This window comes from Hirundo rustica, chromosome Z (genome assembly GCF_015227805.2).
Source record: "Hirundo rustica isolate bHirRus1 chromosome Z, bHirRus1.pri.v3, whole genome shotgun sequence".
NCBI lineage: Eukaryota > Metazoa > Chordata > Aves > Passeriformes > Hirundinidae > Hirundo > Hirundo rustica.
Window position 1 is genome coordinate 81,765,395 of NC_053488.1, and position 18,564 is coordinate 81,783,958.

Here is an 18,564-nt window from a genome sequence, read left to right on the forward strand (position 1 = left end):
AGAGTTTGTGTTTTGAGCTGGGGCTGGCAGGCTCAGAGCATCACCTGCAGGCCAGATAAAGGACTGTGCCCAGAGGAATGCCAAAGTTTAAAAATTCCTGTGCTACATAAAAACCCTTTCTTTTCTTGAGGTGGTCTTTAGTCCGTTTTGCAGTGTTTGCAACATGTTATCAGAAGAAAAAATCCAAATAAATCAAACCAAAGCAGAGAAATTGAATGGTTTAGTGCCTTCATTTCTAAACATAATGTTCATTGCCTTCTCAATGAAGGAAGAAGTGGTTGTTGAGTAGTAAGGCAACAATTTGCGAGGGTTCTGTGAAGGTTAGATTTTGTTCTTGCTCAGCTGCAACTGATAAGAAAAATTGTGGGTAAACGTTCGGTGAATTTACAGTTTGATCTGCTCTTAGGACATTGTGCTGGTATCAGGAGCCACAGATGCAGAGGGGCTGTGCCGGGAGAAGCTGGGAACTGTTGCATGTTTGGCAGGTGATTATTGACAGGCTCTTTGAGGAGTGTGACAAAGACGTGCTCAAACAGATATATTTTTGTGCTCAAATTTAGAGCATTCAGTGTTTTGAATGTGACAAAACAATTTTTAAAAACCCCAATCTCTTATTTTTAGAGGAAATGTTGGTTCATTTAGTGTTAATTCCTTGCAGAGCTATCCTGCTTTCCTGTGGAATTAATACAAGATGAAATTTAACCCTTCACTACCATTTAGTTGAGGAGGAAAAGGGATGTGGAAGGTTTTGTGCACTTGTGTACTTTTTTATTTTGCTTGGAGTGATGTATTGTTTTTGTCCAAGTGTTGTGTTGTGCAGGTCTCCAGGTTAGGTAGGGTCCCCATGACAAAACCTGGCTGGTGGTGCCGACCTCTCATCCCCCAGCTCATCCTCCTGCTTCCTGGAGAATTTCTCTTGAATAATTTAAACTTGTTTTGTTGTTCACAACACTCCGCAGGTATGTTCAGAACTGTGGCCAAAGGCTGCTAGTTCTGTCTAGAAATAATAGCTGTGCTTCTTAAACAAAGAAACAAGTAAACAAACTTGGGTAAACAAGTTAAAAAGGAGTATTTTGGGTTCTTTTCTTTTTTTTTCCCCCCATCTTTTTGCCTTTTAGGTATTGTACATAGGCATCGCTAACATGGTGTTTATCTGCAGTGAAGAGCAAAGGAATTTAATCCACACAGGTTAAATCACACATTCCTGTTGCTTCTAAACATGGTTTTGTGTGGTTTCTCTTTAAAAAAATGGATCCTGTAATTAAATCCTGAGGTTCGACATGCCCTGTGTCACGGTGGCTTCTTAATATATCTTGGTTTCCTTGAAACACAAAAATCCAAGGGTCTCAGCTCCTGGTGGAAAGCGAGCATGCAGTGTCAGACACACTCTGAAATGTCTCAGTGTGATTATGAAATGGTCCTATTTTATTGTATATGCACAATAAAACAACAGAGGTATTGTAATACTAGGAAGAGGATGTGTGAATGTAAATATGTCAGTTACACTTTTAATTAATTATTTTGTTTTCTACACCTTTAGGTCTTGTCTGAAATGAAAACTCTCTGACTGGCACATAAAATAATTCTGAGCCATGGTTTAGATGAACAGCTTTAACAGAAGTTGTTACATTGTCCAGAAGCTGGAGAAATTGTGGCAGGAAATCCCTCTGTTCTCATTAGTTTTATCTTTTTGGATGAGGACTGTGCCTGTGGCAGAGACAGGGTACCAAGAGGGACATTTTTATTCACTGTTCATTTTTGCCAGTAAGAGTTAAACTCAAAAATGTGGTTTGTTTTCCCAGACTCCCATTAAGTCTTAGCAACGACAGTAAATCAAAAGAGATAAAAAGGACTGGTGGATGGAGGAATTGGGAAGAGCCTAAAGAAGGCAGTGAAACAAAATATTTATTGGTTGAGAGAGAAAAGGGTGTGAGAACAGAATAAGCCAAAGCAAAAAAGTAGATTTTCCAAGTGATGCAGCAGTCACTGTTGGTCGTAGTGGGGTGGTCAAAAAAGCCCAGCTCATGCTGAATAGCTCTAAAATCATTTTTGTTTGTCTGGTGCTCCTTTGCTGGGAAGGTTTGCTCCTGTGAAGACTGGAAACAGGTGCCAAACTTCACTCAGGTATTTTTCTTTTAACTTCAGATGGTCCTCACTTATATTTTTGCAGAGTTGCTCCTAAAATTACTTACTGTAACTCAATTGAAAAAAAAACAACATGCCAAGAATGAATTGAGGTAACTGCAGTCCAAAGTACCTAATACAGATGAACTGCATGGAAAACTGTGATTTTGACACAAGTCTTAATATCGACACAAAAATATTTACATTCTGATTGCTGAAAAAGCTACTGCATCTTTAAAATAGTGCTGAATGTTAATAACACAACAGGGTCAGTCACTAAGCTTCTATGACTCTGGTGTTGGGTATTATGTTTATTTTTTGGCCTCTGGATATTTCCTGGATTGGGAAATCCCTCAGTCTAAAGAATAACCAAACCAAACCAAATAATAAAAGCCCAGATTTGGGCATTTATGAAATAGCCTCTTAAATTCGGAACAGTAGATCAAAATGAACAGAGCAAGCACATGGAAAACACTCCTTACAAGGAGCTGCTTTATCTCCTGACATGTTCTCCCAGAGGAAGTGATGAAATCATGGCTGATTTTGGGTGGTTTGAGTGCAGGATGGAGGAGGCACAGGCATCGAGGTGGTGCCTCAAAGCAGCTGACCTGGTATTCCTGGTCCATCCAGAAATTAAATTCAGCTTTAATCCCGGAGTTGTTCAGCCCCTGGTTGCTCACGTAGGGCCATTCTTTATATTAATGTGCTTCTCCTTTATTCAGGAAGTGTCTAATGGCGTTGGGGGGAGGGGAAACTCATTAGCTTCCTTCCTGAGTAATATAATTTTTATTTCCTGTTGTAGCAGCAGCCTCAGCCAAAAGCAACAGCCTAAAAAGCACATGGGGGAGGGTTGCCTGTGCAAAGTGTTCCCGTCTTTGGAGTGAAATGCTGGTTACAAGGATTCTGAGACCCTTAGGTAGTTTTAAGATGCCCTTTGCAGTTAGATTTTGAACTTTCTGCCCTTTCTTCTTTAATTAGGGGGATGGAGGTGACTCAGAACTGCTGCACTAATGGGAGCATTTGCATTTACCTTCCCTATTCTCCTGTCCTCTTGAGACCCTCAAAGGTCACCCCAAAAGCCTTCTCCCACCTCCAGGCATTGGTTTGACTGGTTGGGTCAGAAGCTGGCCAGGTTTGGGATTTTGGGGAGGCCCGAGTCTCCCTGCAGGTGCCAAGCATCTCTCTCTTCATGCCATGGCATGGCTTGAATTGGAATACACCAAGCAGCCTTTCCTTGCCTCCTGTAATTTTATCTTGGCACTGTATTGCAGCAAAAACTCTTTTTTTTTCATTTTTAAGCCTTGTTTCCTCTCTGAAATAACCACTACACTCAAAACTTGAGTGCTTGAGGAACACGCAGGAATAGGCACTGGTAGAGTTGAGGGTTGTTGAGGATGAGAAGGAATTAACAATTACACTGAGAAAAGTAATAAGACACTATTTGTTTTTTTTCTTTTACAGTGCTTTATCAGGTGAGCCTTTGTCGTTGTCATGCTAAAAATGCACACACTGTCCTGGGCATAAAGAAGGATTTTAAAGATAATTGAAAAACCTGTACAAGTTCATTCCTATGGCTGATAACAGTTTGTGATAGTGTTACCTTCCCCTGAGAAGTAAAAAATTATTTCCAAGTTTCATATTGTATATATATTTATATTGAAATATGTGTGTTCATCACTTTTTTCCGCACATTGTACTGTGTTTTAGGGTGGTTTTCAGTCTGAAAATTACAGGTTGTTTCATGCAGTCCGCTCTAGCTAGACTTTCACCAATTTGAAGTAGTTGTGTTAAATGGGAATTTTGCCATGTATTCAATTGCGCGGTGTGCTACAACACAAGTTCGTAGAGGAATAGCACCAAACTGGGGCCACTAAGGGAAATAATAACCCCTTGACTGTCCTTCTATACAAACTTGGCAACTTTCTCTTGGATTTTCAGTTTGGAGTGGTAACATTTTAATTATGCAGCAGATGAAATACACCTGGGTAGGAATGAAATACTCCAGACATTTTAAAGAGGTACCAAGTTGAGTGCATAGAAAGTAAGAACAGCCTCTGATGTGTATGATCTTGATTAGTGAAATATCCATGCAAATGGTAATCACAAGGAATGAGAAAAAAGGGTGTTTTCTGGAAAACAGATCCTGGAAAGTCCCTCCCATGGAGTGGTACTTGCAGGGAAAATCAAAAGTGTTTTCTGTTCATTTCACATGAAGCTGGAGGCACAAGGGACATCAAGCACACAGGTGGGCAGCTCTAAGGTAATTGCCGGAAAGAAACTTCCCCATCCCAGGAATCTGCAGTTCCTTTCATCAGCAGTTGTTCTGTGCAGGCTATTAGGGTAGATGAGGCAGTTAAATGAAGTACTACAATTATCCTCTGTTACCTGACACTTAAGTTTTGTCAGCTTTTGTAGGAAGCGGGAATATCCCTCCCGTGGGACCCTATGCCAGCAGAAACCTGCTTACTTTTGTGTGATGGGCTGCAGTCCCCAGAGGGTGAGAGAGCTGGAGTTGTTTTGAGGGATTGGAAGGCTTAGAACTGGAAGTGAAGAAGAGGCAATGGTGGAATGGGGGAGCTTCAGAGTTCTGTGCCTTGGCTGCTGTTTAGAGCCATCCTAATAAAAGCCACATTTTCCTCCTCCTGGAAAATGCCTCTGTCATAGTTTCGTATGGGGAGAATGCTTCAAATTGACTGCGATTCTCATTTTCTCTCATTTCCAGCCTATACATTACATAGTTCTCATTCTGGTGTATTTTAACCTGAGCTTAAACTTAATTCCAAAGACATTGTGGTCCGAGGGCTGTTCAAGTGGCACATGGGAGACTGCTGCTCTCCTGTAGATAATTTTTTTGAATAACAGAGCTAAACTGGATCTCTACTTTCCCTTCTGTAAGCCTCTCTGTGCTAGCTGAGGAGGAAGCCAGTTTTTTATATATAGTGAAATATGGATTATTGCAACCACTAAGTGCTCACATTAATCTCTGGTGTTTTAGGCCATCTTGGACACAGTGCTGAGGTGAAGGTGACCCTGGCAGGTCTGCATTCACAGACTCAGTCAGGGACCTTGGGAAAACAGGCTTGCTTTTGTTTTGGATCAGTGTAATGTGACCTGATTTATTTATATAAACAAGGGGGCTTATACCTGCTTTACTTTAACGTTCCTTCCCTGCAAAATATGCATTTTTAGTGGAGATACCTGTACACATAATTCTCATTTAAACCCAGTCTGTTTCTATACGCAATCTGTGCATATATAAGACTCTTTATGAAGGCAATTTTTCATACCATATTCCTGGGTTTAGCTGATCTCCTTTTTTTTTTCCTTTTTTTTTTTTTTTTTTTTAAATGAAGTGCAATGAAGAATTACATGGTGAAGCAGAAGTTTCAGCAGTCATTCTTGCATCAGCTGAATTTTGAATCTTGTTCCTTGTATAACATAATGTATTTTAAGATACACTGTCAGTGTTGCTGTTTTCTGTGTGAGTGACCCAGTAGTCCATCAACCAGCTAGGTGGAATAGCTGTGCATGGATCACCATCCCTTCAGTGTCTGTGTAAGCACCACCTAAAAACCCAAATAATAATACAATAAACAGAAGAATAAGGTTTTAAATGTGTGCTTAAAAGCTGTAGGAGGTAGTTAACCCTGAAAGATTCAAGCTCTCATTATCACTGCTATGGATTTTCACACCACAGGGTGTAAAATAATTGGTTCCCTGAGGAGGAGCCACCTGAGACAGGTTTACCTGCTCTGCTGTGTGACTTACAGACCAACGAGTTTGATCATGTTTGGAGCCAGTGTTTTTCCTGGCAAGGCTGTTCCTCCTTGCTCCAAACATCACCAGCCCTGGGGTGCATGCTGGGCACTCGCAGGCTTGGTTTTCTTGGATCAAACACCCAAAGAAAGGGAATTAAGGTGGTGGGGTTTTTTTCCAGAAGGACATCCAAAAAACATGTCCTTGGAGGACTGAGCCCTGCTCTGCTTCTGTCTGTGGGGGAGGGAGGGAGGGAGGGAGGGAGGGAGGGAGGGATGGATGGATGGATGGATGGATGGATGGATGGATGGATGGATGGATGGATGGATGGATGGATGTGCAGATGGAAACTCCTTGAATTCTGGTACCCCCTGGGGCAGGCTGGGGTGCTTCTGTTGCTTTTTGACTACTCCCTATAACTCCTTTTTAGCAAATAATCACCAGCAAGAGAATGTGAGGTCTCCATAAGCACAGTGCCTAATTCTGGTATAGCACTTAGAGGTGTTAACTCTCTGCTCAACAAGTTATATTTATCCAAAGATAGATATTCAGGCAACATGAGAAAGATGAGATACTTTAGAGGTTAGCTCTCCATGAGTTTTAAATTTATCCTGTTTTTCTTCAAATGAACACATATTTGTTGGACAATTAAATATTTATTCATCAGCACCTGCACACACAGGGAATACCACTTGTTTTAAAGCAATGAAATTCAGTCTAGGGAGTCTAAAGTGTATACTGTGTTACACGTCATGTACCACTCCATGGATAATGGAGCTAATGTTCAAATAAAACCCTCAAATGGATGCTTCAGTAAGTTTTTGTCTATGAAAATGGGCTGTCAGAATTACAGTATTGTGAAGTCACATTTTTTCACATTTTAGGACAGAGGAATAACTTACAGAGCACAGACTTGGAAAGCAGAGATGTGTCCATGGTTGGAATCTTAGTAAATGGTTATTAAAGAGGAATTTCATGACATGAAGGTTCAGACAACATCCAGATGAACAGTTTTTCAGGCTCTGGAGAAGCAGAAAAGCATTTTCATCATGAGGTAAATTCTGTGGTTCAGGTCCCTCTGAAGTAAAATTTAGCTCTTTGTGCATGACTTTTCTAGTCAGCTACACATTGAGACAAAAATCCATTTTGAATTGTGAGGGAATTACTGAGGAGTTTTTGGTGTATTTTCCTTTCTGAAGTTGAGCATATATTGCCAGTATTGCTGAATCACTCCCAGGCGACCTGAGGATAACCCCAAACCAGGCTACTTTGCATTTCATAATCAAATTTTAGTCTTTCAGCTCACAGCATATTTGTTCATTTGTTTCATAACTTGGAAAAGAAAGAGAGATATAGAAGAACTTTCATCTTAATGATCACTGTATTCCTAAAATGGAAAGGCATTTGACTCATATGGAGTGCTGGGCCATAAGACCTGGGATACAATACTCTGGCAATCTTAAAATCTTTGGAAAATAAAGTGGGTTTAACAATTAGATTAATTAAATGATTAAAAAGACACTGTTCCAGCCACTTAATTGCTAGGGGAAGTTGGGGTATGAGGTAGTCTTGTCATAGTAGTCCAATTAGCACAATTGTGCCAACCATGAATTATCTGTAGAGCATGAAAAAAAATGGAAGAATGTCTTGGGGAAGAAGGAGGAAAGGATGAGCAGCGATCAACCCCCTTTGTGCAGTGTGACATGTCTTGGGCACAGGGAGTTTCTGTAGAAGACAGAACATGTGGGGGCTGAACTGTTCCCCGTGTCAGGAGGAGCCATGTTCCTGAGGCAGGCAGGGGTCAAACCCTTGGTCTGCAGTGGCCCTTGCTGTGATCCTGGAGAGCAGTGCGTGGAACATGCGGAGGGTTCTGCAGCTGCCGAGCAAAGCTGCCTCTGTCTCCAGGGAGTCTGGAGGAGGGGTGTAAGTGTCACTTCTGGAAAAGAAGTCGTTTTGTTGAAATATCACAGCAATTCAGCTCCAGGCTTCAACAGCAGCAGTATCTTTTGTCCTCAAGTGCCTTTTGTTGTCGGCGGTGTGGTGGTTCCCACTGGTGCTGATGGTGCTGCTTCAGCTCAGGAAGGTCCTGGGCTGGGGCCCTCACCCTGCACACAGACACACCTGGCTGGGCAACACAGGCATGGGAATTCACCTCTAATGAGTGCCCTCACCTTCACAGAAAATGAGCCAGAAGCATTGTTCGAAGTATCATTTCTGAATCTTCATGAAGAACTTCACTGAAAGTGATTGCACACTGGAATCTTGTGTCCAGGGAGGTGGTGGAGTCCCCATCCCTGGAGGAGTTTAAAAAAAGACTGGACATGACACTCAGTGCAATGGTCTGGTTGTTGAGACCAGTCATTGTTGGGTCATAGCTTGGCCTTGATGCTCTCAAAGGTCTCTTCCAACCTAGTTGATTCTGTGATTTTGTGATTCTCTAACTGGGGAAAGCTGAGTATTCTGGCTTTCAGTACCAGTCTGGTTTGGAAAAAAAATAACCCAGAAGAATGGGTAGAAATTCAAAAGAATATCATAGGTTTATTTCCATATCTACAACACAAATTACTCTTGTACCTTTTTGTCAGTGAACAGTCCATTGATATCTATTCATAGTACTGATTTTATTAACTGCTGGGCAATAATAAAAGTTTCTTTTAAATAATTTTTCTTTATAACCATAATTTTGAGAAAATCTTGTCTGGAAGTTATGTTCTAAATAATACAAGCAGCAGCTGAGAGGCAGGATGGAAATGCTGTCTTTTAACATGAATTTGAAGTACTTTTATTCACTGATAACAAAGTATTCCTCAAAATTAATTTATATTCCAACCCAGTAACCAGTTTTCAGCACTGTAATGCAGTTTCTCTGTCTCAGCTAAGCAGGATGGAATCCCTAGACTGGACATTGGGATACAAACTGTGATCCCACTTCAGATATGGGGAAGTTTTGCTGGAGTGAGGTGTGTCTGGGGGTAGAATTATTTCTTGGGGAAGAAGGAAGGGGGAAGTCTCAATAGACACCTTCATCCTCCTCCTTCTCCTCGTCCTCCTTGTCATCATCATCATCATCATCAACAGGTCTGCTCTTTCCTAACTGCTGGTGCAGCTCTTTTTGTGTTTCCAAGAAAAGGATTAAATGTGATTTTTTTTTTTTTTCATTTGCATTGATGGCATCATTATTTTTCATTATTCTTTATTACCCATAAATAAGATGGAATGAAGAGAAATAAAATACCAGAGTCCAGAAGAAAGCACAGGGAGCTGGGGTTGGAGGAAAACTGTGAAGTTGTAAGTAATGACCTTCCACAATTACACTTCTCAGACTTGTGCTGTCATGTGAATGCCTTTCTATTACACAACAGAAGTTAAGCAGTTTAGACAAATATATATCAGTGAAGCTATGCCAGGGTTTAATTAGGTCTCATGATCCAGATCTTTCAAATTACCTGCCTCTTTCAGTGTGATGAATCCACCTTTTTTGCGCATGACCTTCCAATCTGTGCTGAGAAAACCAAGGCTGCTCAGTCTTGGGGTTTTGACTGCTTGGTGTACAGCCAAGTGTTCAAAGGCTTTGTAAAAGGCACAGAGACTTATTTAAAGTCTTGGGGGTGTTTTCTAAATTTTATTTATTTTGTTGTTGATGAGTAGTTTTTTGTTCCATCTTGGAAAAAACAAGACACTTGCTAGTGGTTAATCATTGTAGTTCCCTTAATACTTGAATTTGTGACGGGTACAAATAAGAAAGGTCTGTTACAGGAGCCAGCTGATGTCTTAGAAACGCTTTGTAAGTTACAAGTTGAAGTGTTTACAAAAGGAAATTTGGTGGTTTTTTATGGCACTGGCTGCAGTATATCTGGCACCTCAAAGCTATCAATGACCAGAAATTAAACGTAGTAAATCTGACTGGAAGTAGTGATCATCCATTGCTTGTCTTTCGAGGAAGAAAAACAACCAACAACTACATTTAAATTCCTTACTTTGCATAATTTTTTGAGGTAATGTACCAGATATTTATCCCCTGCTTTCCCTTCTGACTGTGCTGCTCTCACTAGCGTTTCAAACATGGTTCTGGTTTCCCTGCATTGTCCTTCACATTCCACATTCACTGTTCAATTTGTTACTTTAACCCAATACCATTGTATATAAAAATATCCTGACATGTTGATCCTTTCTGCTCCGGTTCAGCTGATTGTGTCTGTACAATCCATGACAGAATATCTTTGTCTGGGTGCTTTGGTAGTTTGTATGAATATATGAAAACATTATATTCCTAAATGGTGAGAGTAGATTTAGGGCTGATGTGGAGGAGGGTGAGGTGATGAGGGAATTGGATGTCCAACACTTTTGTTTGTAGAGTCCAACTCCTCCCTTCTATCATCCAGTAGATTGCATCATTTGCCATCAGTGAGACTTAAAAACAGAATTCTCCCTTGAGTGGACAAATTTAATAACATGTGGTAAACTGCTTACTTTGGATAAAAATAAGGAAGTCTGTAAGCAAAATACCTGAAATTTTATGTCTTGGTGAAAGAAAGAGCCAGGTGAGGATTTTTATAAAGTCAAGTAATTTCTTTGTAGCATTTTCTGGTTTCAAATGAAATTCTTTGTAAGCTTCCTTCATCAGCCACTTCTCGGGATGGCCTAAAAAATGAGCATTGCAGGTTTATCTCTGGATTTTTATACTTCAGATACTGTACTAGTGGAATAGCTAAATGATTTTACTTTCGATTTTACTTACTTTGTGATATCTTTATTATAAAATCCATCCTAAGCCATAGCTAGCTTTATTAGTTACTATAATAATCTGTTTTTGCATTGCCAAAAGTAGCTTGGGTAGAGAAGGAATGACCATAATAACTTACACTCAGGTACACAGTTTTAATTAATAATTGTAAATTATTATAAATTCATTAGTATAAATGCATTATTTTAGCAACAAAAGCAAATACAGATTTCCATTTTTAAGGAGGTAAGCTACTATACAGAGTTTATACCATCTAAATGTTGTGATTTCATCTTTTTATGAAAAGCAGGGAGAGCAATTTGCAAATATTTAAAATGTCAAACTAATGGAAGTATAAATGATGAACAACTTGTAAGGCATGCAAAAAGGAGGCCATCGTTTGCTGTGGGACTGTGGAAAAAGAATGAATAATTCATCAGGGTAGAATAAGTAAGAATATTTCCATGCAGCAGTTGCAGGTTTGTTTATTGATCTACCTGGTAGAAGTTCTTAAAAGATTCATTATTTAGCATAAGCTAGAAAATGTAATATACCCAAAACACTGAAAATACTTTATTTCTGGCTGTGGGACTTCATTGCCCATCAGGGAAGAAAATCCTAAACAAACATGAAAAAAGAAAGAAAACCCCAGTGCATTTCATAATGAAGGGTAGAAATGGAGTTTTCTGTAAAACCTGAGAGTGTTGCAGGACTCCAGTAACATCGAGCCCGTCTCTGCCAATTTCCTGGTGATTCACCAGGGAAGGGAGCTGGGTTCCTCTGGTATCAGTGCCAGGGGAGATGCAGAAATAAGGGGAAAAAAACCACCTCTATGAGACAGTTATGAAAATGCTATTTTTAGGTATATTTCTTACAAAGCTTTTTTAGGATAGTAAATGGCTAACAGTTGTAACTTTAATCTTTTTCTCCTTCCATTTTGGAATAGTCATTTTTTTCCCCCCTTCCCTTCTATTTTTTAACTAATTGCCATTGTATTTTTTAAAAAGTAATTTTCAAAGTGGGAAAGATCATGAGCTGTCAGCAGCAGGGTGCTATATCCCTGTGGGAGCTCTTCTTCCCAAAGGGCTGTTCCCTCCCCTGTAATCCCAAGGACCTGGCAGGGGACACATCCCATGGCAGGTGAGGTGGCTCAGCCCGGGGCGCTCAGGGATGATGGTGCTGTAATAAAGCCCATCACTGCCCCTTTAATGGGCTGCTCCTCTGGTCAGCCACTGCAGTTGAGGCTCTTTGGGGCATCTGAGGATGCTCAAGCTTTTAACATCATCAGTTTTCTCTGTCAGTGGTGCTGCTGTTGTCATCCTTCATCCAGAAAACCTGTACACATGCATCCAGTGTGCTCCACTCAGACTGTGCCTGTCATGGGCATATTGCACACTGATGCTTAAGGAGCTCATCTTTCCTTAAAAAAACAAAAACAAAACAAAGCAAAACAAACAAACAAACAAAAAAAGCCAACAGCTTTTACTCCTGTTTCCCTTTGGAAGTGGAGATGATACTAAAATAATTATTTGACATGAGTGGCAGCGGCTGGCAGAGCAGGACCTTTTTTGGCCACAGCTTCCCAGGCTGCTCTGGCTGCTTTCTGGTGGCCTCTCCTTGCATATTTTGTGGTTATGATTCCAAAGTGTTTGCTGCATCCAGCTCTCCTGGCTGGCTTTCCCTGTCAGCTGCAATTCTGCAGTGTTTTAGCAGTGATCCTTGCATAGACAACACCCTTTATTAAAAGATTTTTTTGCGAATCAAAGCCTTGCACTCATTTTGAAAGCCAGCCTTTATATTCCAGACTTTTCCAAAGAACACTGAGTTTGGATGCTAAATATGTTGCTGCTAGTTGTACAGAACTTTAATTCTAAAGCACAGCTTAAGCCGTTGAAGGAATCTGTGGTGATTAACTGAATGTTTCCTTTCTGCTTGCTTGAAAAAGGTCATCCCTCCTTTTGTGCCAGTTTTCAGATCTTTCCAGCATTATTCCTCCTTTTCCTAGGTATTGTGCCAAGCACCTGGAAATGCAGTTTCCAGATCTGCATCTTTAGGGTATTGAGTCCAAGTGCACAATAAATAGAGTGATAATTTAATATCTGTGTGTTCTGCAGGGCAGGCTTTGGCAGGTCATTAGTAACCTGCCAGTGGCTCTGGGAGGATACTGTGTGCTCCAATACTTCCACTGAAGTTTTTGAGCATTTATAGGTGATTCAGCCTCGTACACTACAGAAATACATTGCAGGAAGGAAGAATGCTAGAAATTAAAAGTAATTGAGCTTCCAGCACATGACAACAGAAGCCGCTTGGCTTTTTTTCTGTGACAATCTCCTGCATGTAAATTGCCAGGAGCAATATTCTCTACTCGCTTATTCCAGCTGAAGGATTTGCAAAGGTAACTAATTTCATCCTCTGATTCACTCCTTAGAAATCCTTTTTTCTTCTCCCTTCCAGAAATGTAACCTGAATTCTTCTAATTTGTCATGGTGGTTATTTTGGGGTTGGTAAAATCTTGAGCATTACCAGCAGAATCATGAGCATACCTTCTTTTACTGTTTATAACAGAGCCCCGTTTGGAAGCTTGTTGTTGTTCTGGAAAAATATTACAGGCTGCTGAAATGATCTTTAAAGTGCTTAGAAACTGCTGATAAAATGCATAAATTACTTTCTTTATGCTCTGTGTATATCCTTGTGCATGTGTGAGACTGTTCATACGCATAAGACAAGAAGTATGCAAGTTATGTTCACATTGGTGCATGTAGATACACTTGGATACAACATTTTTTAAATTTAGGCAGGATTTGTCTAATTGGCCTGTACAATCTCTGGCACCCTTCCCCTCAACATACATTTGTTATTTCAACAAATCATGGTACTTGTATAGACAAAAGTCTAAACAATTTTAATTTATCTTCAGATGAAACAATGGCATAATGACATAATCCAGAAAATTACTTTCTGCACTTTGGTCAGGTTTGGGGTTTTTTTTGGGGGGGGGATGGTTTAATGCCTACCATGCAATGACAAAGGTTTATTCTCCCTTTGTTCTTTTCAGAGTGCTGCAGCAGCTCCCAGCCCAGTGCTAGGAAACATTCCCCCAGGAGATGGCATGCCAGTAGGTCCAGTACCACCGGGGTTTTTTCAGGTATTCAGAAAAAAAATTATGATTATAGGAATTTTAGGATAGAAAATCCTCTGTAATTCTGTTTGCACATCTGTAGAAAAGGTCCTGTTCTGAACTATGTCTCACTGTGTGGTGCAATATTTGAGAGTTTATTTTTAAACAGAAGTGGACAGGTGGGAAGGAAGGGACCTGACTGACGAGTATTTAATTTTTGAAATAGTACAGAACAAGAAACGGCGCTAGGGTTTTAGCAGAGATCAAAAATGCTTGAGTACAATATTAAAATAATTTCTTATGATAATATAGATAACATTCCATGAAAACTTTTAAAGTCAGAACATTGTTGGTTGTGTTCAGCTCTGTGCTAAAACCACAAGCCAGATTCCTGAGCTTCTGTGGGAATTCAGCGTGGGCAGTGCAGAATATCCCACTGAGCATCACCCTGCACCTTGCAGATCTCAACCCCAGTACCTAAAAAAGTTAAGTCAGGGATTTAGACCATGAGCTACTTCTGCTCAGTTTTGTCCTACATAGAGCTAAAAAATAATTTAGCACTTTGGGCAGTAACAGCACAGGATATGATGGTGGAAGAACTGACATTTTAGCGCAAGCCCAGTGTGGTGTTTGTGATCCAAGCCCGCACTGCTCCCAGGCTGGGCTTACATCTCCTCCTCACCAAAACTCAGTTGTTTTCCTCCACGCTTGGCAAACTGAGACTTGATCTGTAATATGAATGAAAAGATACTTAGAAGTGAAGTGGAAAATATCTGGCTGCTGCCAGTCACAAAATTCTCGGGAGCTGTCAGAACTCATTAATGAATTTATCTCTGCTTTTAGTGCATTGAACAGTTGGTTAGGTAGGCTCTTTTGCACATAATTTTTGTTTTAATTTTTAGATTATATCAATATTTCACTTTTTTTTACTTCAGCCTCCCACCTCAGTTGTGATATCAGAGGAATTAACTTTTTTTGTTATTGTCTGTGATGACTATTAGGATGGGGAAGGGGCACAGATGGGGCAAGTGTGTGAAGTACAGAGGAGAGGGTAACTATTTTAAAGGTTTTGCAGACGGAGGATGTGGGAGTTTTGTTTTTAGAAGCGTGAATAGACTTCTAGCCACTTGAGATCTTTGAAGATGTAAGAAAGACAAGCTGGTAGAAAGTTGCGTGCGGGTAAAATCTCATTATATGCCAGTGTTTGGCTTGAGTCTGACTTAAAGCCACCACATCATCCTGCTCTTTTTGTGAGGCCTGAGAGTGAAAAGGAACATTTTTCAAGACATTATTAATTTTTGCTGTAGTGTGCTTAAGAATACATGTAAGTTTGGAAATCAGGTGTGTTAATGTGTTTGGGAGCAATCCCAGCAAGGGGAGCTAAGCCAAAACCCAGAGGGTTCCATCCCAATGAGAGCCTGAGGTGCTTGAGGTTTTGAGTACAGAGAGCCCTGCTGCTGCAGTGGATGCCGTCAGGCAGCACTTGCTGCCAGGCTCTGAAACCTTCACCAGAGCTCAGCCTCACCAAGGTCAGCTCGCCCCAGGACAAGAAAATGTGCTGGCAGACAGCCTGCCTGTGTGAAACATAAAAATGGGGGGGGGCATCATCTGCTGCTGTGAAACACAGGTAAAATCGCAGGCAAGAAAGGGAAACTCATGGTGAAAACCTCCTCCTTCCTTCATGGGTGCTGCTGTTCTGGTAGACCTTTACCTAGACAGGCTGTTTCTCCATTCTCTCCTTCAATTCCTCTGATCCCAGAGTAAAACAAACCACAGAGAACAGGTTCATCTGTCTTGGTCTGAGAGCTGGCAACCCTCATTTTTCTCCCCGCAGCAGTTTGGAGCTGAGACCTGTCCCTTACTCCTGGATTATGATAGCAAACAGTTTGTTCTCCAGAGTCACACCGCATGAGCAGAGCAGGAGAGAGGTGCTTGTGTCTATATTTAGTGCACTGAGACTTTGCTCCACAAGGGCCTCGTTACATTTTAGTTCCTTTAGCCCGAAATTTATCTAGAAGGTCACCCTGGAATGATAAGGGTGCCTGTTGTTGCGTTTAGAAGTTGTTTAGGTTGGGCTGAGCTGAAGCTGCTGACAGCCAGCACCTGCCAGCTCTGATTGCAGAGCTCAGGGGTCAGTGATGATTTAAAGTAATTTCTTCCCTCTTGCTTTTGCACTCGTGTTTTCCGTGGGCACTGAACACTCATAGGGACATAAGCAAAGTGGGGTCATTGCTGCTGTAGTGGGTTCTTACCAGAGCAGGGGAATTTCACAGTCGAGGGAAGGAAATGTGCTGGGATTGAAGAAATATCAACAGGGCTTTGCATTTGGTTGGCACTGCTGACCTCCTGCAAGATTTTTGCGGCATTTCTTTTTTGTAGAAGAAAAGAAATCTATTTCATTTTTAAAAGATAATGCAGACTGTATAGCAATTGGAGGTAGAGAAATACAGGAGAATTGTTTCTCAAACATTATGTGGTAAACTCTGCTATTTGTAAAATGAGGTTTTCTCATGCAAGTAGACCATTAGCACTGATATTAATTACCAACCTATGGCATTTTGTGCCTGGTCCACAGAGGTAGAGGTTCTGAAGCCAGCAGCTGAATTTGTCTTGTATCTCTCTGTAGCTGTACTTTAGTACTTCTGTTCAGGTGAGGTATGATGGTCACTGCAGTGCTGACTGTCCAGAAAAATGGCAGAGTGCAGGGAAGGTGGTGGAGTTGTACACAGCTATTGTCATCGAATAAACGAGGTCTGGGGGTTTTGTTTGTTGTGGGTTTTTTTGTTTTTAAGAGAAATTGCAGTGTCAAAAGTGAAATTTGAGAAGTCTGGGTTTTGTGGAGTTAGGGTGTGCCTCAGTTTCCTCTGCTGGTATGTGTTGGAATGTAACTTTAAGTTCATAGATACATACTTTTTGTCCTCACCTTCTCTCAGTCTGAGCAGCAGTGAGACTCTGGAAATAACTCGGTGTGAAACAGAAACTGAACCTGCTTTTGGTTCATTTGTGGCCACACTCGAATGTGTGGTGCACAGCAGTTCTGCCATGCAGGACTCTTTAACTCCAAATAGTATAATCCAAGCTGCTTTGGGCAACAGAAGTCATTTAACCACACTAGATTGCGTAGCGGTGAGATGATCTTATTTATACATGTCTGAAATGCCCAACCAGCCCCAGTCTGAATCTGGAAATACCTCATCCTTTTCCAGTTCTCCCATCTAGAACATCCTGGACATGAAGCTAAGTTGTGAGGAAGGCACTTAGCTACTGTGATAATAAAATAATTTGGGACATTTTCTGTCTTCATTTTTAGGCATTTTTAATTGATATCATTTGTTAGTTTCTTCATATGGCCAGTCATGGATATCAGCATGATCTGCTCTTTATCCCTGTTCTGGAGCCCTGTCTGACACTGACACAGTAACTGAGCAAATGCAAGACTGAATAAGATGATAATAAATAATTACCTTTGGGTCTAATGTTTTTGGATGTATATAATGTCAGCAGCCACAGCTTTACACGAGGCTCTTACAACTCATTTACAGTGAGTTAAATCTTCCACTTGTGATCAAAGAGGTTAAGGTTGCAGAATTCAGACACTTAAAGGTTTGCACATCCAGTCTTGCAGGTGCAACTGCTGCTCTTCAGGTACTGAGGACCATTTCCATCCCTCTCTTCACTGATATTTTAAGGCAGCTAAACAATTTGAGAGATGTTACATTTGTGTTTTTGCAGACCATTTATTTGATCTTTGTGGACAATGTTGGTGTTAGTAAGCAAATGAACAGACGTCAGAGGGAAGTTTGGGAGCATGTGTTCATTGAGGTGCGTGGAGTTTTTAAGCAGAATGTAAACTGTTGATTTCACAGGATTTTATTTGCCTTTTAGTTAAATTTCCAGTTTTAGCACTCCTAAATGCAGAGTTTAAAACAAAGCAGCACAGAATTGTTAGGAAGTCCCTCTTGTTCCGACCCCAGCTGTAGGCAGGGGCGCCTTCCACTGGTTATAAGTTGCTGACACCCAGCAATGCCCAGAGTCTGATCCTGGCTGCTACTTTTGCACTGCAATTAGGAGAAATACTTTAAAGTATGTTTAATTAAACCTGAGTTGTCCTCAGCTCCTCTATTCCGTAGCTGTCCAAATGTTTGGCTGTATGAGAAGCATGACTGGCTTTAGAGGCACTCACCTGAGAGACCCTGCTGGGAGTTGCAGGGGAAGCGGACTGTTTTACAATTGACAGTTCACTTGTTTAATTTGGTAAATCTGTTAAAAGTCAAATTCTAACACTTGTCTGTATCTTTTCACACATAAGTGAAGCGCCTTTTCTTTTAAATACATGACTCTTTTTCAGCACATTTGTTAAAATCTCTTCAAGTTCAACTTACCACTGAACATTATTTCTGTGGTGCCTGTGTTTTCTAAAGGGCTTTTCAAGTGCTTGGCTTCGTTCACCAACTTCAGATCACCAGATAAACTTGGAATGGCATGGGAGAGAAGTGTCGACACCATGTTTGAAATACAAATGTTACATATTCCTCTTATATAAAGGGGAAGGGAAAAAAAAAAAAAAACACCAAAAAACCAGCCCAAACCCAGCCCTACAAAATAATGTGAGCCTGCTTTGCCATCTAGTGGCAGCTGCTCATGCTCAACTCTTGTTCAATCCATATTATTCTCAAGTATTATTTTTAGCCTTGTTTGCTACAGTAGAGCTGACCTATTGCTTCAGGAGAGCATTATTACAGTAAGGCACATAAGCAAAAAGGAATTTATTTTCCTGCCTAGCATTACTATTTGAGATATAAATATATATCTCAAATAGTAATGCGGGGGGGGGGGGGATATA

At 40.7% G+C, this 18,564-nt stretch overlaps 1 protein-coding gene across 5 annotated transcripts in view; it reads left to right on the forward strand.

The window, feature by feature from the left end:
* Positions 1–18,564, forward strand: part of SSBP2 (single stranded DNA binding protein 2) — a 125,393-nt gene that overhangs the window by 78,227 nt on the left and 28,602 nt on the right. For 3 of the 5 annotated variants that reach the window (XM_040091274.2, XM_040091275.2, XM_058424184.1), the window contains exon 5: positions 13,659–13,748. The exons of the other annotated variants lie outside the window; for them this stretch is intronic. In XM_040091274.2, the coding sequence (XP_039947208.1) occupies positions 13,659–13,748 (90 nt within the window). The remainder of the gene's footprint in view (positions 1–13,658; positions 13,749–18,564) is intronic. 5 annotated transcript variants of the gene reach the window in all.